Source organism: Gamsiella multidivaricata, assembly GCF_025024155.1.
Source record: "Gamsiella multidivaricata strain RSA 2152 chromosome Unknown BC939scaffold_8, whole genome shotgun sequence".
Classification (NCBI taxonomy): domain Eukaryota; kingdom Fungi; phylum Mortierellomycota; class Mortierellomycetes; order Mortierellales; family Mortierellaceae; genus Gamsiella; species Gamsiella multidivaricata.
The window spans coordinates 541,285-565,696 of record NW_026251716.1 but is presented as its reverse complement, the minus strand read 5'-3'; the positions used below and the strand labels follow the sequence as shown (position 1 = coordinate 565,696).

Sequence of the window (24,412 nt, the reverse complement as noted above, 5' to 3'; positions counted from 1 at the left end):
AAACCTCCGTATATGAGAGCCGAGTCTGCAATTAGAGTATTATTTTTTTTGACTGGGGTGTAAAGCGCGTTTTATTGCGCACACGTAGATCTCGGCGCGTCGTCATGATCGCACTGGAGCTCCGTCTTGGGTTGAGCCTGTGTACTGGGCTATATGCTGATGACCGAGCGGCCCTGAGTCTGAATCCTCTAGGGGTATTCGGGATCCGTCGATGCAGCATACCAGCATCCTCTCCTCGGTGGCCTATACGCACGGCTGTATTTGCAGCAGTAGAATGTCGGAGATCAATGCCATCCTTCATCAACGCGAATAATTGTTTCGGCAGGTTTCCATACTCCCGAGACGGCTCGATTTGACTGGTCCCCCTTTCTTGCCCTTCGATCTGAAAAAGGCCCTCAAATGTTTTCGAGTACGAGAACTGAGTCTACATGCTGCTGTTAAGTACTCCTGAATCCCTCGAACTGCTGGGTCAGTCTGATTCCGTAAAGGTTGGAGCACTCGACAAGTCGAAGGCTTGCCTCTAGGTTGCTGATGCTTGCCACGCCCTCTACAACCCTGCGTGTCGTTGGCTGCTCCAGATATAACGTTCTTTAGGCAACGATAGGTTGTATGACCTTTTATGTATCGAACGAATCTACGACTACTCTTTATATCTGGGTTAATGGCAAGCACCACGTATCTCTCTTGATCCTTTATTTCCTCTTGCTGCGCCTCTGGACCCGGGCTCAAGTGCATCATCTCGGACTTTGTAGAATTGGCCGAGATCTCGGTGCGCGTGCAATATGCCGCTGATCGTCCCTGTCGCTTTTAGCGACTTTGTGAGGCACGAGGTGCTGCTGTCCTTCTCCTCGTCCTCGTTCTCGCCCTTCTTCTTACGTTGAGTCAGACTGCTAGTCGTAGATATTGACCTGATGTACATCGGTTTGCAGAGTGTCAAAGAACAAGTACTTCCCCGCATGAGTAGCGCTGTCCATAGCCAGGGTACCCTCCTTGATTGCTGACTTAACATATTCTTTGGCCTTTTTGTACTATGGTGTGAACGAAGACTGAGTCGTGAGTGCGTCGAGCTGACCTTGGCAAGGTAAAGAGTCCAGATCGAGTAAACGCAGCAAGAACATACTGTCGGGAAATGCCACACAAACGTGCCGATCGTAATCGGCTTTATTGTCATAGAAAAGCAACCTCTTCGGCTCCTCCGCATGCTCTGATCAGCTTGCTGACTTCCTTGTGTGATCCTCTGGTCCTCAAAACAGCTGTCTTTCACTGACCAAGCAGGAGTTGGCCTTGTAGGCTGGTATCGGAGGGTGCGTGAAGCGGTTCGAGGACCCAGGATACGGACACCGAGCCATGGACTGTTGACTTGGCATGTTCGTCGATCGTGCTCAATGGAGCCACTCTTTTCTGGATCACTGTCCATTCTGAATTCCAGATGTTGACTTGTGCTAAGACAAAGTGTATCAAAACAAAGAGTATTAGTAGTGATAAACGAAAGACTCTCAGGTTGCGTGGCAAAATCGTAATAGAAGACGGGGACATAGACAAAGCACCTACCCTTTTCGCCAACTCTGAAACAAATGCCCGAAGATGGCATCTGATCAAACCCCTCAAAGTTCGCCCAGCTTATTCCAGAAACTGAGATGGGGCTGTGTTGTCGACGTACCCCTTCACTCTCCGAATGATGGTGGCCTTGTTCCTGAGCATCATTTTATGAGATTCGAGTCTCGTTAACACCGAACAAAAACTGCAGCCGCTGCTCTTGAGTCTGACGTCCCAGTGATACATCTTCTAATATATTTCGCGTCTGGGTGGATTTGTGGATGCTCTGCCATGGCCTCGCTGCTATAGTTCACGTTGCCAGGGTTCGCATTTGATCAAGTCCGTGTTGAGTTGACGAGGCTGAATCGTTGATTCGATGTGTTGATTCGCTTCATAATATTCGCAAACGTCGTAGTCCTGCTCCAGTTCGAACTGAAGGTGGCGGCCATCGCCTCAATGTTCATCCTTAATGTTGCGAAATTGCCGTTTATTACGTTCTAGATCATGTTTCCAACGTTTCGACTTCATCCTTTTTTAGATGTTTCTAGGTCCATGTCCTCCCGCTGCCGAACCCTTCTTGTAGAAAGATTGCGCACGATTCTTTTCTTTTCGGAGTTTCTTGGCCTTGACCTGATTTTTGTTCTTGTTAATGCCCCTGCATTGCCATTATCCTTGAAACCGACTCTTCTCTCCTTGCTCATACTGAGGTTTAATACCATTATATTGTTCTAGTCGGTGCTGAAGACAAGTTTAATGAACTCCTTTGTCTCATAATTATTGCCAGACGTGCGGTAACTACAATGCAGCTCAGCCTCCCAGTTTCAAAATCATTAACGTTAACCTAAAACGCGAGAAAGAGAATAAAAAGAAAAGACACGTAGAGGACACTCCTTGGTCTTATTCTTGCATAAGTCGCTCTGGTTTCCTTGTTGGTCGTTGATTTCTCAATGTTCATGCTATCCTCGCTGGTTATGTATCCATGCTAAATGTATTCGCCTTGCTCCTCTTGCTGGCGACCTCAAATATAATACAAGAAGAAGAACAGAATCAGCGCGATGAACAATGAAAAGAAGTAGGAGTATATCAAGCCATCGCGCATGCTCTGCAACAAAAGGTATTTGCTTTTGGAGGTATGTGGTGACGCTGTCCACGGTCTCCTTTATTTCTGCGCCAATAACCTCATTGCTCTTGAGCACCTCATCGGAGGTCTCAGCCATGACTTGAACATGTCCCTACTTAGTCTTATCTTGCTGCAAACTGATCTAAGGCACCCTGCTGGTCGTCTGAATCACATCCGTGCAGTACATGGCTCCTCTAGTGGTTTTTTCGTGACTTTCGGCTTCTAAATCACGTTTCCCGCCCATGCTAGCGGCATCTTCACCCCATGAAAGAGCACATCAAAGTCAACCAAAACAAGTACAACCTGACCAGGATATTGCTTCGCCTTGCGGCAAATACAAAGGCCCATCCCTCCAACGCAGCGGTACTGGCCCAGCTCCTTCAACACAGCAATGAGGTCGCTCTTTATAGCCAAATCGATCGTTTTTACGATGGCCCAGCTTCGTCTTTATTTCTAGATTGGCTCAACAAGCTTGCACATGCGTGTCCTTGAGAATTAATTGCTGTCATCAGAGTTTGCAATCTTCTGTCCCTTTTTAGCCTGATTACTCATGGCTCCCACATCCCTGCCACTGCAAATCCCTCGCTTTTCCCTGCACTCGTCTTCCGCTTCCATCTGCGGAGCCATAAAAAAAGCAAGAAGCAAAAACGACAAGACCAAACCAGAGCAGATATTCCGATGTGCTACTGCGGTTGTTGTTGGTGCAAGTGCATCCGCACATCCACAAAAATGCTGCAACCTATACTTCCATTTACACTCATCTACATCGCCTTCATTGGCACAGTGTACTTTCAGTATTTTCAATACAGCGCGAGCATGGCATCGCTTGCACAGACAATTTTAAAATGAATAATAGCTGTTACTTTAATTCATTTCGTTTTCTTTACCTCTATTTTACTCTTCTTCTATTCTATTATATTTACAGGAGGAAAGAAAGAAATAAAAATAAAATAAAAAAATAAAAAAATAAAAAAATAAAAAAATAAAAAAATAAAAAAATAAAAAAAATAAAAAATAAAAAACAAAAAACAAAAAGAAAAAGAAAATGAGGAAAGGGAAGGAGGAAGGAAAAGGAAAGAAAAGTCGACTTGCCATCGGCCGGCCTTACTCAGAAGAGTAAAGACCGTGCAGGGCACACCTCGAGCAGGTTGCAAGCCATGGTGCCCCAAAAAACCACGAATATGGGAAAAAAAGAGTGGATCTCACGCAGCAACTCACCAACCCCCACTGACCCATCTTTTTTTATTAGTCCTCGAACCCCTTGTGCAACCCCCAATCGCGCAGAACAATGCCCTGATCATCACCGGCACTAGACCTACCAGGGTGTCCTTGGCAACACGAAACCGTCCCGTCAAGCGCAGAGCAGACCACATGGGTCATGACAACAAAAAATGGCCAAAAGTGTTGTGCTCATTGCCGTTCAGGATGGAACTGTTGGTCAAAAAAACGCAAAGAGGGGGGCCCGCTCTTCGCCGCCCACTGCTAGCCCTAGGCCTCAGAAATGGGGCCGCTCATCTTTGATTTTTTGTTTTTCGATTTCATTTTCATAGTTTTTTCGTGTTCTTCGTCCCGGTGATGAACAAAAAAAACTAGAAACGAATACGGAAAAAAAAATACGGGGGAAAAAAAAAACGAACAAAACAGAAAAAACAGGGAACCCCGCTGTGTGCTCGTACGGTTGGCTTTGCGGTGTACAAAGTCCAAGAAAGCTCTAGGAACGATGGGGAGAAAGGGGAAGGAGAGCGACAGAGAGAGAGAGAGCAGTGGAGAAGTGAGCGACGATATTAGAGTGGAGGTGCAAATAGTGGAGGCTCGAAGAGTGCAGGTGCAAAGAATGGAGGCTCGAAGAGTGCAAGTGCAAAGAGTGGAGGCTCAAAGAGTGCAGGTGCAAAGAGTGGAGACTCAAAGAGTGCAGGTGCAAAGAATGGAGGCTCGAAGAGTGCAAGTGCAAAGAGTGGAGGCTCAAAGAGTGCAGGTGCAAAGAGTGGAGACTCAAAGAGTGCAGGTGTAAAGAGTGGAGGCTCAAAGAGTGCAGGTGCAAAAAGTGGGAGCACATAGTGTGGAGCTGTGAAGAGAGGAGTGGAGAGAGTGCAGCTGGATGTTAGTACTTACCTTGACGTTGAAGCAGTGACAAGGAGAAAAGAAGAGAGAAGAAAAGAAAAGAGTGAGGTACAACGGCCGGTTTATGTACTGCCAGCGCCACCATCAGTTGGAGCCATTTACGGACGAGTGCATTACGACCACTCCATCCACATAGTGAAATTCGCCCACCAGAACAGGCACTCGCGCAGATACTCCTGCGGAGGCGCATGCAGAGACACACTCAACACCGATAGCAGCATCGATCGCAGCAACGCTAGTGGGCGATGCTGCTTTCATAACGAGACAAGAATAAGCAATAGTAACAGCAGGGAAGAAGAACGAGGAAAAAGAACGCAGACACGCACAGTGGAGACAATTGTGCTCTCTCGCAGCAGCATGCTTGTAGGCAGTGGCTGCTGGAGACGCCTCAAAGCGATCCTGATCTGCTCGGACCAAACTATCCAGTTCGGAGCACACCTTGCTGAATGGACCCCTTCAATAACTGATTTAAGATCTATAGTTTAATGCTCCTGTGCCTGGATCAAATAAAGGAATATCACCCACTGCAGCCGCTAGCGGGTGACAGACTGGCACAAGCCCTGTAATGCACATCAACAAATGCGCCAAAAGAAAATGCTACAAGTAACAGCACCCGTGGGGACCTTATAGAGCCGCACCGTTGATATCCTGCAGCCTATTCTGCAGTGCAGCCTTGTGTAATAATAAAAAAATAAACCACCGATTTTTTCAGGATCAGAGTCATCAGCAATGAGGATCGCGGCAGTTGGCAATGAGAAACAGCAGCCCTGCCTCTTCATGCTAACGCAGACCAGGGTGTCCTGTGGAGAGCAAGAAATGGGACTCATCGCCGTCTTTGGCCTTCCTGGTCACTATGGCCTGGCCAGGGTGGTCTAAACCTTGACTGCCTGTGCGCTCCACGCGTATGTGGCCCATGCATTTGATTCTCGATGTAATTGGAGCTCTCTTTTGTTTACAGCCTAAATTTGTGGCCCAAGCACTGCACTCCTAAAGAGGCTGTGGATTTGGCTACTGCAGCGACCATCATTAGGCCACGCTCCTGCTGATACTGCCTCACCTCATTCACTCTTCCGACATAGTAGCGGTGTTCTGGGGTTCATCCATCCTGAAACACTCCATTGAGGTGCTGAAGCGATTGAGAATTGGTCCCATGTTCGAACACTGGTTGCGCTGCGAATGCTGCTCTGACGAACTGAACGTGGCGCATTAGACAAGAGTAGTGCTTCCTCGACGGGAAAAGCATTGGCATCGACGATATCTTCTTTAGGCGGACATTCTACTTCACTGGTGGCCCCTGGTCGCCTGCTTCCGTAAATGCGCTGTTGCTGGCGTCGTTTCTAAACTCAGTGATCAGTTGGTAGAGCTCTGCTTTCTTTGTCTTCTACTGCTGAAAATTACCCTATTCTAACCATCTTGCCATCACGCAGCATTAGAATCGTAGACAATTGTGCCAGCTCCTCCATCCGGTATGTAGCAAAAAATCTTCGCCTTGCCTGTCAGTAGTTTCCTGGACACAGTGCCTCTCCATTTCGACTCGTAGGGCTATTTGGCGTAGCGAAATCGAGATAGTCCCACAACTACAGCAACCGTGACCAATGCAGAAAAAGGATAGAGATGCCTCATCTTCCCCCAGTAATAACGCAAATGATTATACATTTGAGATTGATGGTATCCATAGTATGATTAGAGTCGGAAACAGAAAGCTGTTTACAGAACTACAGGTCCTTATTCTAGGATTGTATACATTTCTTTGTTTATGAGACCCATGCAATTAGCTCCATCCATCATATAAATAGCCATTTTTATCTGGGCTGCTCAACTGTTGGAGGACTGAAAAAAGAAAAATGTATAGACACGACGCGCTGCTTGCGCTACATGACAACGAGAATAGTTGCGATTTTCATATAGACGTATCTGCAGCAAGACTGACGAGGCTGAAACTGGCAGGGAAACATGTTCATCCATGTCAACTCTATCGAAAGGCAACAAACATATCTCATAAAATTTGCCGTGCTATGCTCGACGTCCTCAGAAAAGGCCGAGCAGACATCTCTACTGTGTGCTCTGATTAAATGTCTCGGAGAGTTTGCAGTGAAGGTCATGGACCATCATATCAGTGGCCCACGAGCCCAGCTGAGCGTTGGTTTGCTGAATGATAGCAGCAGCTGCTCGGTTTTGAGCTCAGGCTCTTTCCCTGCAGGAATCGTACAGAATCGATCCCTAGGTTGATACGGTGTATCCTTAGTGCAGTGACATTACATTGACATGGATGTGTGAATCAATGGCTTTCACGTCCGTTGGCCTCCTTCAATGGCCATATCGGCCAAATACTGAAAGGCTCTGTCCAACCCCATTTTAATTGCGTGGATCGCTGGCACACATAAAGACAAGTGTACAAGTGACAGTGGTCCGAGATTAATAGAGTGATATGCATCAATTGGTCCATTAACTCCACCGACGAAACACCGATGCGGCACAGATATGAGCTTACTAGGCTCGCAGGAGCGGGAAGGCAGTGTATTGAAAGAAACTTAGCTATTCCGTGGGGGAGACAATGACACTAACGATAGTACAGTAGTGAATAAGTTAAGGTGAGCAAAGGAGCGCGGGAAGACGACAGAGTCTAGCCAACCTTACGAGACCAATACTCACTGCAATGTTTAACCCTTATATCTACTTACAGACAGGAAGTCAACAAGACAAGAGAGGGATCTTTATTTCCTGGGCAGATGGGCCACTTATAAAGTACTACCCGTCTGCACCACGTTAAGGGTACTTGTCTCTGCTCGTACCTACTACATTGGTCAATATAGTGCACTCACAAATGAACATTAACGAAAGCGCTGTGCGCAACTTAGCCGGACTTTAAAATGAATGTAGGACGGATGTTAAATGTGGGGTACAATAGAATTACGGGACATGATGCCGCCGTTGAAGGCAGGGCGGATAATGAGATAAGGAATAAACGAGGAAGTAGGATGGAGACGACAGACGAGAATGTGAGGACAGGAAAGAGCGCGGGGCGAGAGACTTTTATGGATGTGTGTGTGTGTGTGTGTGTGTGTGTGTGAGATATAGCTGGGGGAAGATGAGGCATCTCTATCCTTTTTCTGCATTGGTCACGGTTGCTGTAGTTGTGGGACTATCTCGATTTCGCTACGCCAAATAGCCCTACGAGTCGAAATGGAGAGGCACTGTGTCCAGGAAACTACTGACAGGCAAGGCGAAGATTTTTTGCTACATACCGGATGGAGGAGCTGGCACAATTGTCTACGATTCTAATGCTGCGTGATGGCAAGATGGTTAGAATAGGGTAATTTTCAGCAGTAGAAGACAAAGAAAGCAGAGCTCTACCAACTGATCACTGAGTTTAGAAACGACGCCAGCAACAGCGCATTTACGGAAGCAGGCGACCAGGGGCCACCAGTGAAGTAGAATGTCCGCCTAAAGAAGATATCGTCGATGCCAATGCTTTTCCCGTCGAGGAAGCACTACTCTTGTCTAATGCGCCACGTTCAGTTCGTCAGAGCAGCATTCGCAGCGCAACCAGTGTTCGAACATGGGACCAATTCTCAATCGCTTCAGCACCTCAATGGAGTGTTTCAGGATGGATGAACCCCAGAACACCGCTACTATGTCGGAAGAGTGAATGAGGTGAGGCAGTATCAGCAGGAGCGTGGCCTAATGATGGTCGCTGCAGTAGCCAAATCCACAGCCTCTTTAGGAGTGCAGTGCTTGGGCCACAAATTTAGGCTGTAAACAAAAGAGAGCTCCAATTACATCGAGAATCAAATGCATGGGCCACATACGCGTGGAGCGCACAGGCAGTCAAGGTTTAGACCACCCTGGCCAGGCCATAGTGACCAGGAAGGCCAAAGACGGCGATGAGTCCCATTTCTTGCTCTCCACAGGACACCCTGGTCTGCGTTAGCATGAAGAGGCAGGGCTGCTGTTTCTCATTGCCAACTGCCGCGATCCTCATTGCTGATGACTCTGATCCTGAAAAAATCGGTGGTTTATTTTTTTATTATTACACAAGGCTGCACTGCAGAATAGGCTGCAGGATATCAACGGTGCGGCTCTATAAGGTCCCCACGGGTGCTGTTACTTGTAGCATTTTCTTTTGGCGCATTTGTTGATGTGCATTACAGGGCTTGTGCCAGTCTGTCACCCGCTAGCGGCTGCAGTGGGTGATATTCCTTTATTTGATCCAGGCACAGGAGCATTAAACTATAGATCTTAAATCAGTTATTGAAGGGGTCCATTCAGCAAGGTGTGCTCCGAACTGGATAGTTTGGTCCGAGCAGATCAGGATCGCTTTGAGGCGTCTCCAGCAGCCACTGCCTACAAGCATGCTGCTGCGAGAGAGCACAATTGTCTCCACTGTGCGTGTCTGCGTTCTTTTTCCTCGTTCTTCTTCCCTGCTGTTACTATTGCTTATTCTTGTCTCGTTATGAAAGCAGCATCGCCCACTAGCGTTGCTGCGATCGATGCTGCTATCGGTGTTGAGTGTGTCTCTGCATGCGCCTCCGCAGGAGTATCTGCGCGAGTGCCTGTTCTGGTGGGCGAATTTCACTATGTGGATGGAGTGGTCGTAATGCACTCGTCCGTAAATGGCTCCAACTGATGGTGGCGCTGGCAGTACATAAACCGGCCGTTGTACCTCACTCTTTTCTTTTCTTCTCTCTTCTTTTCTCCTTGTCACTGCTTCAACGTCAAGGTAAGTACTAACATCCAGCTGCACTCTCTCCACTCCTCTCTTCACAGCTCCACACTATGTGCTCCCACTTTTTGCACCTGCACTCTTTGAGCCTCCACTCTTTACACCTGCACTCTTTGAGTCTCCACTCTTTGCACCTGCACTCTTTGAGCCTCCACTCTTTGCACTTGCACTCTTCGAGCCTCCATTCTTTGCACCTGCACTCTTTGAGTCTCCACTCTTTGCACCTGCACTCTTTGAGCCTCCACTCTTTGCACTTGCACTCTTCGAGCCTCCATTCTTTGCACCTGCACTCTTCGAGCCTCCACTATTTGCACCTCCACTCTAATATCGTCGCTCACTTCTCCACTGCTCTCTCTCTCTCTGTCGCTCTCCTTCCCCTTTCTCCCCATCGTTCCTAGAGCTTTCTTGGACTTTGTACACCGCAAAGCCAACCGTACGAGCACACAGCGGGGTTCCCTGTTTTTTCTGTTTTGTTCGTTTTTTTTTTCCCCCGTATTTTTTTTTCCGTATTCGTTTCTAGTTTTTTTTGTTCATCACCGGGACGAAGAACACGAAAAAACTATGAAAATGAAATCGAAAAACAAAAAATCAAAGATGAGCGGCCCCATTTCTGAGGCCTAGGGCTAGCAGTGGGCGGCGAAGAGCGGGCCCCCCTCTTTGCGTTTTTTTGACCAACAGTTCCATCCTGAACGGCAATGAGCACAACACTTTTGGCCATTTTTTGTTGTCATGACCCATGTGGTCTGCTCTGCGCTTGACGGGACGGTTTCGTGTTGCCAAGGACACCCTGGTAGGTCTAGTGCCGGTGATGATCAGGGCATTGTTCTGCGCGATTGGGGGTTGCACAAGGGGTTCGAGGACTAATAAAAAAAGATGGGTCAGTGGGGGTTGGTGAGTTGCTGCGTGAGATCCACTCTTTTTTTCCCATATTCGTGGTTTTTTGGGGCACCATGGCTTGCAACCTGCTCGAGGTGTGCCCTGCACGGTCTTTACTCTTCTGAGTAAGGCCGGCCGATGGCAAGTCGACTTTTCTTTCCTTTTCCTTCCTCCTTCCCTTTCCTCATTTTCTTTTTCTTTTTGTTTTTTGTTTTTTATTTTTTATTTTTTTTATTTTTTTATTTTTTTATTTTTTTATTTTTTTATTTTTTTATTTTATTTTTATTTCTTTCTTTCCTCCTGTAAATATAATAGAATAGAAGAAGAGTAAAATAGAGGTAAAGAAAACGAAATGAATTAAAGTAACAGCTATTATTCATTTTAAAATTGTCTGTGCAAGCGATGCCATGCTCGCGCTGTATTGAAAATACTGAAAGTACACTGTGCCAATGAAGGCGATGTAGATGAGTGTAAATGGAAGTATAGGTTGCAGCATTTTTGAGGATGCGTCGATACACTCGCATCAGTAGCATTAGGTGTCGTCCAAACTGGCTAATCTTTTTTGTCCGACAGGTAAAACACTCAGACAGTTGGCTGCGGACCTCTTGCTAGTCAAATCAGCCCATGAAAGTGATACATATAGTGACTTACCAAGGAACCTTTGAGGCATGTTGCTTGTTGTTAGACTTTGCGGTGTCGCTTAATGTCGACACGACGAAGATTGGTGAGTACGGTATCAAGCTTTTGGGCTACCAGAAGACAATTACTCACTGGCGCGCGCTGTCTATGCTCGTACGGACATCCATCTGATTTGACGATACTTCCTCGTCTGTCGATACACATGTGAAAAAAATTGGTAGCCAGTTGCGATACTACTGTAGGCGATATGATTCCTTGACATTTGTGGCCTTCAGGATGGGCTGCTAGTCCACCTCGTATGGCGGGGCCCTTGTTTTTTTGTCAAACATTTTTAGCTATGTCCGACGTTTTGTGGATTCATGGGCATTCGGATACCTCGGCACGATCCTTGCTGTCTGCTACGGAGCTAGATCAAAGAGTGTTAAAGTTTTCTAAAGACATTATATGCCACAGGAGGTCGATGAAGGCCAGCGTTTTCGGATATCTGGCTTATATTCAAGTGTAATGGGATGTGCACCACGATTCGAACGCGCTAGACCCGCCAAGCGCCTCACCAGAGATGTGAACGGCATGACAAGTCTACAGGCCTCAGCGTGCGTCATTATACTAGGAATTGTTACTTATTGGGAGGGATCATCTATTTGATAACAGCTGTCAGGGATATTCATGTACAATACTTGGTGCGTTTGCCGAAAGTAAAGGCAACCTGAGCATAAACAACAGATCCCCTTCGTGAAGCAGCCGACGTGTGAACACAGGAAAGGTATTATTTAGGCCATAGGCCCGATTTTCAGAGTAAGCGAGTAACATAGATTTCCTCCGGGAAACCGACTTGCATACTCGACGTGGCAAATAGATGTTCGCATGGGCTGCCAAGTAAGACTGACGGCCCCGGTTATCAAGTAGATTATCCATTTTTTTATTACAGGTTTCTCGTAAAGTTGTTCACACGGCCCATCCTTTGATGAGGGGTTACATGACAAAGTATAGCACACCAACAACGCACGATCCGATAACGCAGGACAGGATGACATTGTCCCTGTTCTTTCTCGATTGGATCTTTCCGATCAATTGGCCCACGCTAGGTAGCTGCGATGCTACGTTGTTAATTCGCTGGTTCACATTCTGAAGCGTCGATCCTTGTTTGCTCAAATCGTCTTTCACTGCATATGCTTGTCTATCAAGTTGTTGTAATTAGTGGGGTGAATAGAGTGGTAGTGGTCAATATAACTAGAAGCATTGAATCAATGTCCTGTAAAGCGACAAGAACGCTATGCCTTACTCGAGAGCACTGTCCGCCAGTTGATGGCTACCATCGATCCTTGCCCGCTCATTCAACAGGTAGTCCGAAGCCGATTTGTATGTGCTGATATCGTCCCGGACTGAATTCAGGAGCTGGGCGTGGTCCCTGGCTGACCGCACATTCTGACGCGTCTTTCTGTATTCCTTGGTGTAGTCGTGCAGGATATCGCGATGCTTCTGAAGAAGATGCACCATGGAAAGAGGCGCTTGCCCGTTGGTCTGTGTCTGTGTGTCGAGGTGTCCTGACATTGCATCCACGAGTCCACTCAGCTAGATAAATATTTCCAATGATAATGAAGAAGGCCCTCGTGTCAATTCATGTCACTTCAATGATGAAAGAACCACGTAGACTCTGGTTGATAGATAACTGGTGATTGCCTACCTTCTCCAGCAGATCTTCGATATTAGTTTCTAATTCTTCTGTACTTCCCATAGCCCCTATGCCGTTGCTTTGCCCTGCTCCTGCTGCTCCTGTGCTAGGCCCAACTCCTGCAGCCTGTTGTCCACCGCCAGTCTTGACAGCCGATTTTGTCAAGGCTGTCAACTTGGACTCGATCTCAATCTCGACTTGCCGAACCTCTTTGCGGAGCACATCCCAAGACATAGGGTCCATGGTCGATGATCCTACTGTTCCTGTGGCTGCTGCGATGGCTAGTGAGGCATCGTTCAGTGATGAGGAGGTCGCTGCAGAGGCAGAGGGCGAGTGTGAGTTTAGAGGGGCATTGCGGTAAATGGGCGTTCGTGTAGGTGTCGTCTTTTGCATTTGTCGTTTCGAGTTCGTTGCTGTCTGAGAGTGTGTGTTGTGTCAGATGTTTATGAGAAGGATGTAAAAAGTCGATATCTACCCAGAGGAGAATGAATGAAGAGGGATGAAGGCAGATGGTTGTGATGGAGAAGCAGCCATGGGCGCAAGGTCTTGGCCAGGTCTCCCTCTCTTACTGCATTTGCGTTTATATATCGATTTACATATTACGAAGGGTGGCTGCATCTTTAAGAGAAGGACGAGGTGCAAGTGCGCAATTGTGCAGCTGTGCAATTGTGGAGGAAGAAGACGCTTAGTCTACTTGCGCATACCAGCTCATACCATCCTCGTCCCGACCCACCATTCAGGAAGGCGTGGGTGTTTCTGCAGAGCAGTAAGCGGACATTGTGGGTGTCAAGAGGATGGAGTTAAGTTTACTCTTGCGAGAAGTTGGTGGCGTGCCCTGTTAATAAAAGGATGCTGTGTAAAACGTGTAAATCGCTCTGCCCTGAATCCCCTGATATACCGCAGTATAGACTAAACCTTGTGCAGGCCAAATCCACACTTTCCTCTTCGCTTCCATCGATCCTCTTCTGCCCCTGCACCCTTGCATCCTCATTCCCCTTTGCAGAATCCGAACATCTAATCATGGGTCTGAAGCAAGTTCACTTTATCGACTGGTTCCAGGCAAAGTTCCCGATGGCCGTGAGGAGCGTCCTCAACCAAGAGGGCTCCCAGTTCGACTCGGTATTTATCGACGTCAATGGCATCCTACATCCTGCCGTCCGAACCGCCAAAAATGAAGCCATGTTCGTCAAAAAGCTGTTCTCAATCCTCGACAAACTGCTGACCCAGTTTATTCCGAACAGGATCTGCTATCTCTCAGTCGATGGGCCGGCCCCAGTTGCTAAAATGCTCACTCAGAAAGCCCGACGTGCTTCAAAGGTAGGCATCCGCAGTCAATTCCCACACTTTCAAACGTTAATTTAATAAATCAGTGTGGTTTTTGTTGCTTTCATCGACGACCAGTGTTTGATTCTCAATGCCTTTTGCACTCAATCGCCGAACCCATAGGGCTCCAAAGGGAAATCCGAGGGCATGAGCACACTTCACATCACCCCAGGATGCCCTTTCATGACCCGCTTGGAACATTACCTGAGCTACTACTCTGTCCGCTATCTACAGCACCGACGTCTACTCGGGATTTCTCCTGATCTCAAGTTCATAATTGACCATTCAAACAATCCTGGAGAAGGAGAGGTAAGTACTGGTTTCTTTCTATCGCTTTCTATTCAAATGCCTCGCGCTAAGTCATATCATATAACCGCCACTTCTATAGAGTAAAATTATTGAAAATATTGTGCAGCAGGCAGCGAGCATACGCGGACGACCCTGTGCGATCCTCAGCATGGACTCGGACGCCGTACTACAGGCGATTGCTCTCGGCATGCCCAATATGTATGTTATTCGCAAGGATTCGCCCTTCACGCCTGCGATCGTCATCTCAATCGACCGATTCATGAATGCACTCGAGAGGATGTTTCCAAGCGATTCGAACCAGATCCGCCTGGATTTCTGCGCCCTGTGCCTGTTCCGGGGAAATGACTATCTCCCTGGACTGTTTGTGGGTCTGGATCGGCTGTGGGATGTGTACTTGTACACAAAACTCGTTGATCCGGTGATTCGACAAAGAGGAGCGCTGCGATTTCTGGTCAGCGCAGAGAGCAAAACCTTCGACTTGTTTTTCTTAAAACAACTGATACTCAACTCGTACATGAATCCTAAAGATCTGAGGGCCAAGGTGTCGGATATCGGACGGCAGCAACCGATACAGCAACTTCAGCGACAACTAAAGCAAATGGGACTACAAAGTTTAAACAGTCTGGACCAACAGAAAGAAGTACGCCAGCAAAAGCAGCAAAATATCTCGACTCTCAGTCCTACCATCAAAGAACCGCGACGCTCAGTTTCAGAATATGAAGATGAAAGCGACATGGAGTCATTGGATGAGGAGGATGACAATTTTTCCGTCGACGAGGAAAGGGACGGCGGGAGCGATTCTTCAGAAGATTCCAGCACGGATAGCGAGGAGACTTCTGAGAAGGAGGGCGATCCGAGGCACTACTCTGTCAAGCAGTTTTTGGACGGAGTTCTGTGGAACCTCGAGATGTATTGCACAGGAAAATGCCCCGATGTTTCGTTCTGCTACAATTACCGGCAAGGTCCACCGCGAAGGGCCCTAGTAGATTATGTGAATACTATTGCCAGCATCAGCCATCATTCCAATCTGCATCCCAGAACCACCAAGGACATTGTGAGTATAGCAAGGAGCGACAAGAAATATGTACATCCGCTTGTCTGCGCTTTAATCGTAAGTATGATGATGACATCGAAACAACTTTTTTGGCGAATGATTTGATCCGCAACTTGACTAACCAACTATCATCATACTTCTTCTCTCTTTACTCATCTAGCTACTTCCTCCAAACATTAGTGCGCAGTACCTACCCCAAGCCATTGCAGCCGTGCAGACACAGATCGTCCCGCCCGGCTCATCCAGTTACCTAACGCAGGAAGAGTTGGAGATAATCGACCTCAAAGTCCAGACACTTATTGACATTCTTGGATCGTCGGACAAGGCTCACGACGCCGCGATTGCCAAGGATCTCTCAGTCTTGTATACAACACGCTCGCCTTACATTTGGACCCGAGTTCGCTGCGTGAACCCTCGTGCCAGACTCACGCTAATGCCGCAAAACCCCAATGTGATTATCGATGAAGCGAACGCTAAGGTATCGTCGACAGATGCTGTTACTTCCAGCAACCAGGCGCCTGTGCACGTCTTCTCAGAGCTGGAGATCCAGCCAGACATCCTCTGCACCACAGTTAGGGTCCCGCCCAACGTCGTACAGGCCGGCCAATCCTCCACCTCCTCCATTGCGAGCAACCACGGCGCTGGAGCTCCTGCAGTAACCTATACGCTCTGGGCTAGTGTCAATCGACAGAAGGTCATCACCATCGCGGGAACAAGGCCTCCTGCGAACTGGCCATTCTTTTATATTCGAGGGAAATGGAATCTTCCACTAAGGCAACCACAACAGCAAAAGCAGCAGCAGCAACAGCAACAAAATCAACGGCAACAGCGGCAGCAACAGTCAACAGCATCGATAAAGACAACAGCAACGACAACAACAATTACAGCAACAGCGATAGTAACAAAAGCGACAGCAAAAGCAAAGAACACGGCCCGCGGTGGTTGTAGGCCAGGGCAGGCACAAAGGCTAATCCTGCCGCAACAGGGCAAAGCCCTCGATTAGCAAATAGGCATCTCGCTGCCGTGCTGGAGGAGCTATTAGACAGCTAAAGTCTATTTTCAATACCTTTGCGGCCTGGGATAGGGAAAATGACATTTATAATATAGTTTTTTTTTATTTTCTTTTACAGGCTCGACTTTTTCTTTGACATAAATATAGGATAAAGAGAGTGAAGGCATGTATGCATGTATGGGATAAGATAATGGAAATGAAGGATGCGGAACAAAAACCAAGCACAAAGAAAAAGGAAGAAAAAGAAATGAACAATGCAGAATGAATAAAACAAGTCGATCTTCACAACTCAGAACGCCCGGGCAGCCATCTCAAACAACGCATCGCACTCGCCAGACTTCTCAACCATATCACGGAAGCGACTTGACGGATTTGTGATCAGATTGATGGGGCTATCGAATTCCACTACACGGCCTTGCTCTGTAGTATCGAAAACAAGGGCAATATTAGAACATAAGAGATTAGAGAGACTCAAGCCAAATGTCTATTATTTGCAGGCAATCTATGCTCGTATACCACACTTACCAAGAACCAAGACACGATCGTAATCCATAATCGTACGTAACCGATGCGCGACCGTAATCAATGTCGAGTCACCCAGCTCGTTTCGGATCGTCGTTTGAATTTTCTCATCCGTTGCAAAATCAACGCTTGCCGTTGCTGTATATTATTTTGTTCAAATGAAAAAAAAAAAAAAAAATTAGTTACTGCTTTAGCGTTCATTTCCACGCAAAGTGATACTCGTGACTTTTTCAGTTTGAAATACCTTCATCCATGATAATGACTCTACTCTGGCGAAGCAACGCACGAGCCATGCACAGAAGCTGTCGCTGACCTTGCGAGAAATTTTGTCCGCCATCACTCACAGGACTATCCAGACTCTCGAATGGATCATCTGGTTGCTCCGAACCTCCATGAATGGATACTGGGACTGCCACGACCGATTCAGCTTCATCGACCTGGTTCAGCGGAGAGCAGAGGACCTTGGGAGACATGGGATCGATCGGGAGGAGGCTATTTGGGTTACTACCCCTCCTTGGCAGCAAAGTTGTGGTCATTACATTCTCTGAGGACTGCTCCACGTCGCCATTTTGAGCCGTAGCAGACAGACCAATTGGGCTTGTTGGCGCGGTGAGTAGACGGTCCGTAGGATGGAACGGGTCATCATAAATGTCTCGGTCACCATAACCTGTAATAGGGACAGGGACATCAATTTCTGGGTTCATAAAGAGGTGATTTGCTGCGTCATGATGATACTGGTGAGGGTGCGTGTGGCCATTCATGCCAAAGGGGTCGTCTGCGTAGTGGCCGTTTGGGTTTTGGAAAAAGGCGCCATTGTGACCGAGAGGTGAATTCGAAGCAGATCCAGCTCTGGATCCGCGACCCTTGACAAGGTGGACTCTGCGCATGGCTTCCCAGACCTCGTAATCGGTGTGCTCCTGGAAAGGGTCTAGATTGGATCGAATAGTGCCATTAAACAGCACGGCATCTAAACAATGGAAACAAATAAACGTCAGCCGAAGGTCTTTATGAGTGGGCATACCGTTAGCCGATTCTTCTTCAATCTCTCCTCATTACCTTGGGGTATAATGGTCAGGCGTCTCCGAAGGTCCTCCAAACCGATTTTAGAAATATCAATGCCGTCAATGACAATCGATCCCGCCATGGGCTCCATGAATCTGAACAGCGACAAAGCCAGCGTGGACTTTCCAGAGCCTGTTCTGCCCACAATGCCGATTTTCTCGCGTGGACGAATGCAGATAGATACATTATGAAGCACAGGCCCCAAGTCAGGCGCATACTGCATCGTCAGATCCTTGATCTCAATTCTGCCATCGTACGGCCACTATAAATATATGAGAATGAAAGCAGATAGACGCGTACAAAATTTATGAGTATGCCAGGCACACAAAAGCACTTTTTCTGTACAGCAAATCAAGCTCACTTACGCCAGCTGGTGGACGAGATCCTTCGATGATGGCAGGCAATTCCTGGGGCATCTCCAAGTATTCATTGACGCGCTCAACGCTGTTCAGTGCCATTTCCATCTCAGTGTAGAGACGAACCAGCCACTATATGAATGAGCGTAAAAAAATCGGCAATTAGTCAACAGGGATTATATACCATTCTGTGCACTCGCTCCCCTTATCCAGACTTACGTAGATCAGACCCATAAAGCTCATAGCTGCACCCAAGCTGATACCAGCCCATCCTGCATCCAAATCCTCCAAGTTAAGCAAAATCAGAACACCAGCGATAAAGTTGACCATGGCACCCATGAAATCCACCCGAATGCTGAGCCAACGGTTACACATCCATAGGAAGTAGTAAGGGGCATTATTGTCATCCAATTTGACCAGCACCTCTTCCATAAATCTAGACTCCACCCCGAAAGCGCGAATCGTCGATACCCCTACAAGTGTTTCGCCAAAGTGACTGTAGAGAGGAGACTTTGTCACGGATTCGAGACGCTTAAGTTCACGGCTTGATGCGATATAGTAGGCGCCGACAAAAAAATACATTAGGGCTAGTGAATGGGTAAGTAGAGGCGTCAGTATCCGACGCCAAAAATTGTTTCAGAGCACGAGCGGGCGATTTCCGTCATATGATGGCACGCATTACCAATAAGAACTGCTGCGATCAAGAAACTGGGTGTGACCAGAGTAATTAATAAAACAACCGTGATGACTCCAAAAATGTGCGCCAGCATGGTCGTCATTTTCTGGATCAATTGTCCGTCAATAACTTCAAAGTCTTTAGAGAAGCGGTTGATGATACGACCCAACGGTGTGGTGTCGAAGAAGCGGATGGGAGCACGGATGATCGAGACCAGAAGTTGCTCGTACAAAGACCTCGACGCCCTGAGCGAGCCGTAGAACTGCCAAAACATCCTGACGATGGTCAAGAAGACCCCCATAAGCATGATAAGACTGTAAATCCCAATGTAAAAGTCCAGATCAACGATACCATCGTGATTGTCCTCAGGTAAACCCCATCTCAGAATTTCGATCCTTTCTGTAAGCGGGCCACCAAAAATTCCACGATGGCTGCCTGATGCGGTACCGATGGCGGGAAGGGTGTCGTTGCCAGGTGCATTATCGTAGGCCTTAGCCCATTCGCGGAGCCAAAGAACTTCTACCATGCCCATGGCCTCTACGACTGCGATCATGAACGTTAAGACGAACCAGAACCCTACACCTCCACATGCCTTCAAGTAAATGTCGTAAACCATCAGCTTAACCTTCCCTCTGAATCGCACTAGCAAAAGACAGTAAGCATATATTTGTATAGCTTTAGTTAGATACATGTCATAGCGATGAAAAACAGATATGACAATACAGCTCATCACGAGTCCGTACCTTCTTCTTCGACAAGTTTCTTGGCCTTGCTATCTTTCTTCTGCCCTGGAGAGGCTGGGCCTCGGACAGACAAATCCTTGGAGAGAGTGCCATTATCTGTTGCCAATGTACATGAACTTGACGCCTCCTTGTCCTCCTCCAACATGCCGTTCCTCTCCAGAATTTCGCTAAGCATGCCTGAGCGAATCAGCTTGACAGGGGAACCGCTCAGCACCAATGACCCATCCTTCAACAGAGCGACATAAGTTGCATCGCGCAGACAGAGGCGGACATGGTGCGTGACAAGAATTCTGGTCCTGCCGTTCATCAATGGTCCCTTAAGACAGTTCTCGAAGAGGTGTCGGGCGGTATGGGCATCCACAGCCGAAAGACAGTCGTCAAATAACAGGTGTTGCGCCCTAGAGTACATGGCGCGGGCGAGTGCTACTCTTTGCTTCTGTCCACCAGAGAGAGTGATACCCTTCTCTCCAATCTCAGTCAAGTCGCCATGCTCGAAAACGGCTAAATCGGGTAGCAAGGCGCACGCCTCCAGAACGTGCTGGTATCTCTCGGATTCAAAGGGCAATCCAAACATGATGTTCTCGCGAATACTGGCCTGCTGGAGCCAAGGATACTGCGACACATATGCGATGGTGCCAGGGATATAGCCAGTGTTAGGGTTTACAATCTTTGATGTCGCTCGAGGAAGATTCACCGACCCAGAAATCAAGTCCATCTCTCTTAATAGAGCCATAAGTAGCGAGGTCTTGCCAGATCCAGTGGCGCCACCTAAAAAGGGATACACAAGGTTAATATCCAAGCAGAAACTCACTTCTTCATCCATTAAACTAAAGAGGCGAAACGTAAATAGAGTACTCACAAACCAAGCTGAGCTTTCCCACCGGAAAGTTGAGAGTGATATCCTTCAATATGAATGCACCGGTGCTAGTGTTAAAGCCCGGTGCTGCAGGGATTCCTGGAACAGAAGCAGACGATTTGGTGTGCCATCTGAAAGTAGCATTCGTGAATCCGATAGCTCCTGTTGGTTGGAGTTGTTGCGGTGCAGCCATCGGGCTCTGGGGTAGGCATCCGGCAGTGACATTCTCCTGGCCGTTGGACGAATATCTCCAGATTTCGTCCTCGTTCAAGAATGCGTCGACTCTTCCGACGCTCACCAATGCCTGCAACAGATCTGTCACCATGCTTGGTAACATCGCAACTGGAGATCGCAAGACGAAGAAGATTGCCATCGACGTGAAAGCGACGGTGAAGTTGAGTTCCTTATTTTCCAGTTTAGTGTAGGAGGTGAAAGACATGACGATGACTAGAACAGGCGATCCGATCCAAAGGAGCATGAAAAGGGTGAAAATAATATACAGTCGAACGACGCGGCGAAGCTCTTGATCACGGACCTCTTTTTTTTTTTTTTTTTTTTTTTTTTTTAAGCGAAGAAAAGGTAATGAGAACATGTCAGTAACGATTCTGAAGCAAAGTATGATACAGAACAATGACGGATGCTTCGCCTACCCATGATCTTTTTCTGGATGTTGTTCTCCCAAGTGAAAAACTTGATCATACGGATGCCCTGCAAGAGCTCGCTCATCAGGCCAACACGGCGATCCCGGGTCTCCATCAACTGCTCCTGAATTTTAGCGTACTTTTTGGCGGCCCAGTGATGCACTGGGAAAGTCAGTACCATGACCCCCAATCCAACGAACGCGGAGAGTCCAAGGACATGGTAGAGCATAAACATTGCAATGGCGATCTCGAGCGGGCAGGTATATAGGAAAAATATGGACGATGCAAATATGCCGATCCGGTTGGCATCGACTGCCATCAAGTTCGTGATCATCCCTGTATCCGATCGAGCTCCCTTCTTAGACGTCTCCGTCACGATTCCTGTCATGTCCTTGCGCCTTAACGCCTTTGCATAGACTTCGGCGCTGAGCATGGTTCGGACACGCACGTCGACACGTCGCCCATAGTAAAGATTCTGTCCAAAGGTCAGACTCCGAATGATGTCGCTGATAAGCATGCCAAAGACATATACATAGGCAATCTCTCGCGGGCCATCCTGGTCACTGATATATGCAAGCAGTTTCTGAAGAAAGTATGGCATACCAAATGCCATGACCGAGGAGATGACTCCGAACACGAAGTTGACCCAAATATCACGTCTGTTGGTAATATATATCCTCCAGAGTAAGGACTCTTTGCTCTGCTCCTTGGGATATAATCTATGGTATATGAAGAGAGATTGATCTGATGATCAGAAATCAATGAACACAGACAGTGCGCAGGCAGAGGATAAACAAAAGACCGCCTACCTTGTGCGGGCAAAAACCTTGTACAGGGGCCTGGCACGCATCTGGTCCGTTAAACTGGGCAGGAGCTGAGGCTCCAGAGCGCGTTCGTAGCCATCCCACATAAGTCCGTTCATCCAGTCGTAGGTGATCCATCGGATAAATGAAGCATTGATCTCAGCCGAGACCTTGCGACCCTCAAAATAAACCTCCGGCCCCTGGTTGGTTGTGAAGACAACATATGCGAAAACAGTCGACAATGCGGCGTTGAATATAGCGAGCGCGAATTCGGTAGCAAGTCGTCGGTGCAGGTCTTTCAGGTCGTCGTCGTCCTCCGTATCGTCCTTGGAGGTGTAATATCTGAAACCTGTCCGTAACCGCAGCATTGAGTTCATGAATGTGAATGCTGCAAACACGATCAGCATCCTCCGTATCCTAGACGGGCGGATAATGTGTCGCGAGAAAGCAGCCAATATGCATAAGACGAACGTATAAGACTAGGCCACGATCGAACAAAAGACGGAGAGAAACGTGTCAACAGTGTCAACGTGGAGCACAATGCAAAGTTTAGCTAAGACTTTTTGCCTTGGTTCATCATCATCCTTAACCAATATCGGATAAAATAAAAAAATAAACAGGGCTCCAGCAAGCCAACTTACCCATGCAATTGACTGTGCGACAGGCATGACAAAGCGGTATGTTGGCAAATGATTGTGTCCAGGTAGTCCATGGCGCCCGCCCAAAAACCTCCAGCGGACCAGGACAAGGCCGAGGAAGGCCAGCGCCTGGATCAGTGCAACTAGTACGAGAATAATGTCACTGTTTGTGGGGTGGTTGACAAGCGACTCTGGGCGAACGTCAAGATCGGTGTGATCCTTTGGTTGCAGCAGCAACGCTGCGTCCTCTTTGACACCTGTTGCCAAGAAAAAGAAACAATTTTCGTCAGTCGTCCTGCGAGCAATTTGAGGTCCCTCCACAGCCCATTGGTCTTTGCCCATCCATAATCGGATCCCATGGTCCACAATACATACTCTCGTCTTCAAGGAGGGCCTTTGTTACTATCACATCATGTTGTAATGAGGGCACCAGATGTGCTCTGTTTGTGGCGACGCCTGCATTGTTGATATTGTTGCATTGGCGATAATTGCTGTTGGGTGTTGCACTATAGCCGTTCTGTCCAATGTGGTGATCCTGCGGATGGCTGAGTAAAGAAGTCGATGCGGAGGGAGTTGTGCCAGGAACACCTTTGCTAGCTCGAGTCCGGCATGATTTGGTACAGCGGCCAAGCAGAGGTCGTGCTCCGCATAATGTGAGGGTCAAGATAAGGAAGGATAAAGGAAGGGTCGTCTCAAAGACCACCTCTCGGAAGCACGGTGTGAAGTCCAGGTTGTCATCTGTGTATGGGCCCTAATGTACCATGGATAGGTCGAATGATTGTCAGCCTTGAACATCTTAGAACACTTTAAACGCCCTCTCCGCAGCGTGCAATTGAGTGAGTGCTATCCGGCAATAAAGTGTCATACCCAAGGTTCGTTGCCACACCAAGAACTCATTGATAAGATGGATTATAGTGCGAGACGAGGCGCAGGAGAGTCTGGTGGAGGCAGCAGTTGGCGATCAAATTGGTCTTGTTGAAGAGTAAATGTGGAAGAAGAGGGAGGGCGCCAGCGGTAAGGGTGATGATCAAGTGTGCTTGCTAGTATGGAGAGGGATCTCTGTTGTGTGGACAAGTATTGTTTGATGTGCAATGGCGAGATCCAAGGAGCGATAGGGAAGTGAGGCAAAGAGGGATGAATTTGTTGCTGAGGCGGGTGGTTGATGTTGATGATGTTGAATTCAGACAAAGCTGTGGAAAGAAAGAAAGAGAGTGGGATGTCGACAGTCTATGTGTTACTCTCCTTCTCCAAGGTGGACGCTTTGCCTTTGCTGCCGTCACTTTGGGTTCTTCGGTATGTATCTGATTCCCCACAGCATTCGTTTCTGGGATTCGCACCTGTATATTTGCATTCTCGATTGGTACCAGTCTTTATCGCTGTTCAACGAGTCCCTCCTCCCTAGTTTGTCCCCCAATGCTGCTGCATAACGCTTCAATTACTATTGCCAGAACACTTACTGTGCTGGTCTTCCAATGCCGGGATGGCTGCATTTTTTATTGCTTTTCTACCCAGACAGGTTACGTTTGCAAGCACCGGCGAGATTGCCCATCCATCCGCGCGGTGTATGTGAGTTGTGAACCAAAATAGGCCTTCAAACAATCTGACCGCAAACATGCCTTTTTATGGAATCAAAAAAACTATTTTTTATTTGGTCCGAGATAATTTCTACGCTGCCATTCCCCGATCTTTCTTTCGCACGCCTTCACTCCTTCATAACATAACCGGAATCC

At 47.7% G+C, this 24,412-nt stretch overlaps 4 protein-coding genes across 4 annotated transcripts; 1 reads left to right on the top strand and 3 right to left on the bottom strand.

The window, feature by feature from the left end:
* Positions 1 to 638: 638 nt before the first annotated feature.
* BC939DRAFT_440184 (uncharacterized protein) lies at positions 639 to 1,506 on the bottom strand. Its single transcript, XM_051554048.1, has one exon. The coding sequence runs from the start codon at positions 1,415 to 1,417 to the stop codon at positions 659 to 661; it is 759 nt and encodes a 252-aa protein (XP_051416106.1). The 5' UTR covers positions 1,418 to 1,506; the 3' UTR covers positions 639 to 658.
* A 10,330-nt stretch (positions 1,507 to 11,836) lies between these two features.
* On the bottom strand, positions 11,837 to 13,231 carry BC939DRAFT_440176 (uncharacterized protein). The gene is made up of 3 exons (XM_051554047.1): positions 12,700 to 13,231; positions 12,298 to 12,587; positions 11,837 to 12,192 (listed from the first exon to the last, which is right to left on the bottom strand). Exons 1-3 carry the CDS (start codon positions 13,078 to 13,080, stop codon positions 11,988 to 11,990), a joined length of 876 nt encoding a protein of 291 aa, XP_051416105.1. The 5' UTR covers positions 13,081 to 13,231; the 3' UTR covers positions 11,837 to 11,987.
* A 225-nt stretch (positions 13,232 to 13,456) lies between these two features.
* Positions 13,457 to 16,646, top strand: BC939DRAFT_304920 (XRN 5'-3' exonuclease N-terminus-domain-containing protein). The gene is made up of 5 exons (XM_051551419.1): positions 13,457 to 14,004; positions 14,134 to 14,319; positions 14,399 to 15,430; positions 15,534 to 15,851; positions 16,504 to 16,646. Exons 1-5 carry the CDS (start codon positions 13,537 to 13,539, stop codon positions 16,519 to 16,521), a joined length of 2,022 nt encoding a protein of 673 aa, XP_051416104.1. The 5' UTR covers positions 13,457 to 13,536; the 3' UTR covers positions 16,522 to 16,646.
* Positions 16,526 to 23,145, bottom strand: BC939DRAFT_305067 (ABC transporter type 1, transmembrane domain-containing protein). The gene is made up of 13 exons (XM_051551420.1): positions 23,058 to 23,145; positions 22,686 to 22,939; positions 22,051 to 22,461; positions 21,251 to 21,960; positions 20,604 to 21,137; positions 19,745 to 20,512; positions 19,008 to 19,643; positions 18,545 to 18,912; positions 18,335 to 18,457; positions 17,964 to 18,231; positions 17,152 to 17,874; positions 16,911 to 17,045; positions 16,526 to 16,805 (listed from the first exon to the last, which is right to left on the bottom strand). Exons 2-13 carry the CDS (start codon positions 22,754 to 22,756, stop codon positions 16,675 to 16,677), a joined length of 4,878 nt encoding a protein of 1,625 aa, XP_051416103.1. The 5' UTR covers positions 22,757 to 22,939; positions 23,058 to 23,145; the 3' UTR covers positions 16,526 to 16,674.
* Between the last annotated feature and the right edge of the window lie 1,267 nt (positions 23,146 to 24,412).

What these genes read in the sequence shown, in the direction of transcription:
- BC939DRAFT_440184 (XM_051554048.1), bottom strand. Translation starts at nt 1,417, where the DNA reads ATGGACAGTGATCCAGAAAAGAGTGGCTCCATTGAGCACGATCGACGA.
- BC939DRAFT_440176 (XM_051554047.1), bottom strand. Translation starts at nt 13,080, where the DNA reads ATGCAAAAGACGACACCTACACGAACGCCCATTTACCGCAATGCCCCT. An exon ending in TCGAAGATCTGCTGGAGAAG is followed by an intron (nt 12,588 to 12,699) that starts GTAGGCAATCAC and finishes ATATTTATCTAG; the next exon opens with CTGAGTGGACTCGTGGATGC. An exon ending in CTGGCGGACAGTGCTCTCGA is followed by an intron (nt 12,193 to 12,297) that starts GTAAGGCATAGC and finishes ACAACTTGATAG; the next exon opens with ACAAGCATATGCAGTGAAAG.
- BC939DRAFT_304920 (XM_051551419.1), top strand. Translation starts at nt 13,537, where the DNA reads ATGCTGTGTAAAACGTGTAAATCGCTCTGCCCTGAATCCCCTGATATA. An exon ending in AAGCCCGACGTGCTTCAAAG is followed by an intron (nt 14,005 to 14,133) that starts GTAGGCATCCGC and finishes CCGAACCCATAG; the next exon opens with GGCTCCAAAGGGAAATCCGA. An exon ending in ACAATCCTGGAGAAGGAGAG is followed by an intron (nt 14,320 to 14,398) that starts GTAAGTACTGGT and finishes CCACTTCTATAG; the next exon opens with AGTAAAATTATTGAAAATAT.
- BC939DRAFT_305067 (XM_051551420.1), bottom strand. Translation starts at nt 22,756, where the DNA reads ATGGACTACCTGGACACAATCATTTGCCAACATACCGCTTTGTCATGC. An exon ending in AAGGTTTTTGCCCGCACAAG is followed by an intron (nt 21,961 to 22,050) that starts GTAGGCGGTCTT and finishes CATATACCATAG; the next exon opens with ATTATATCCCAAGGAGCAGA. An exon ending in GATCTCGTCCACCAGCTGGC is followed by an intron (nt 18,232 to 18,334) that starts GTAAGTGAGCTT and finishes ATATATTTATAG; the next exon opens with TGGCCGTACGATGGCAGAAT.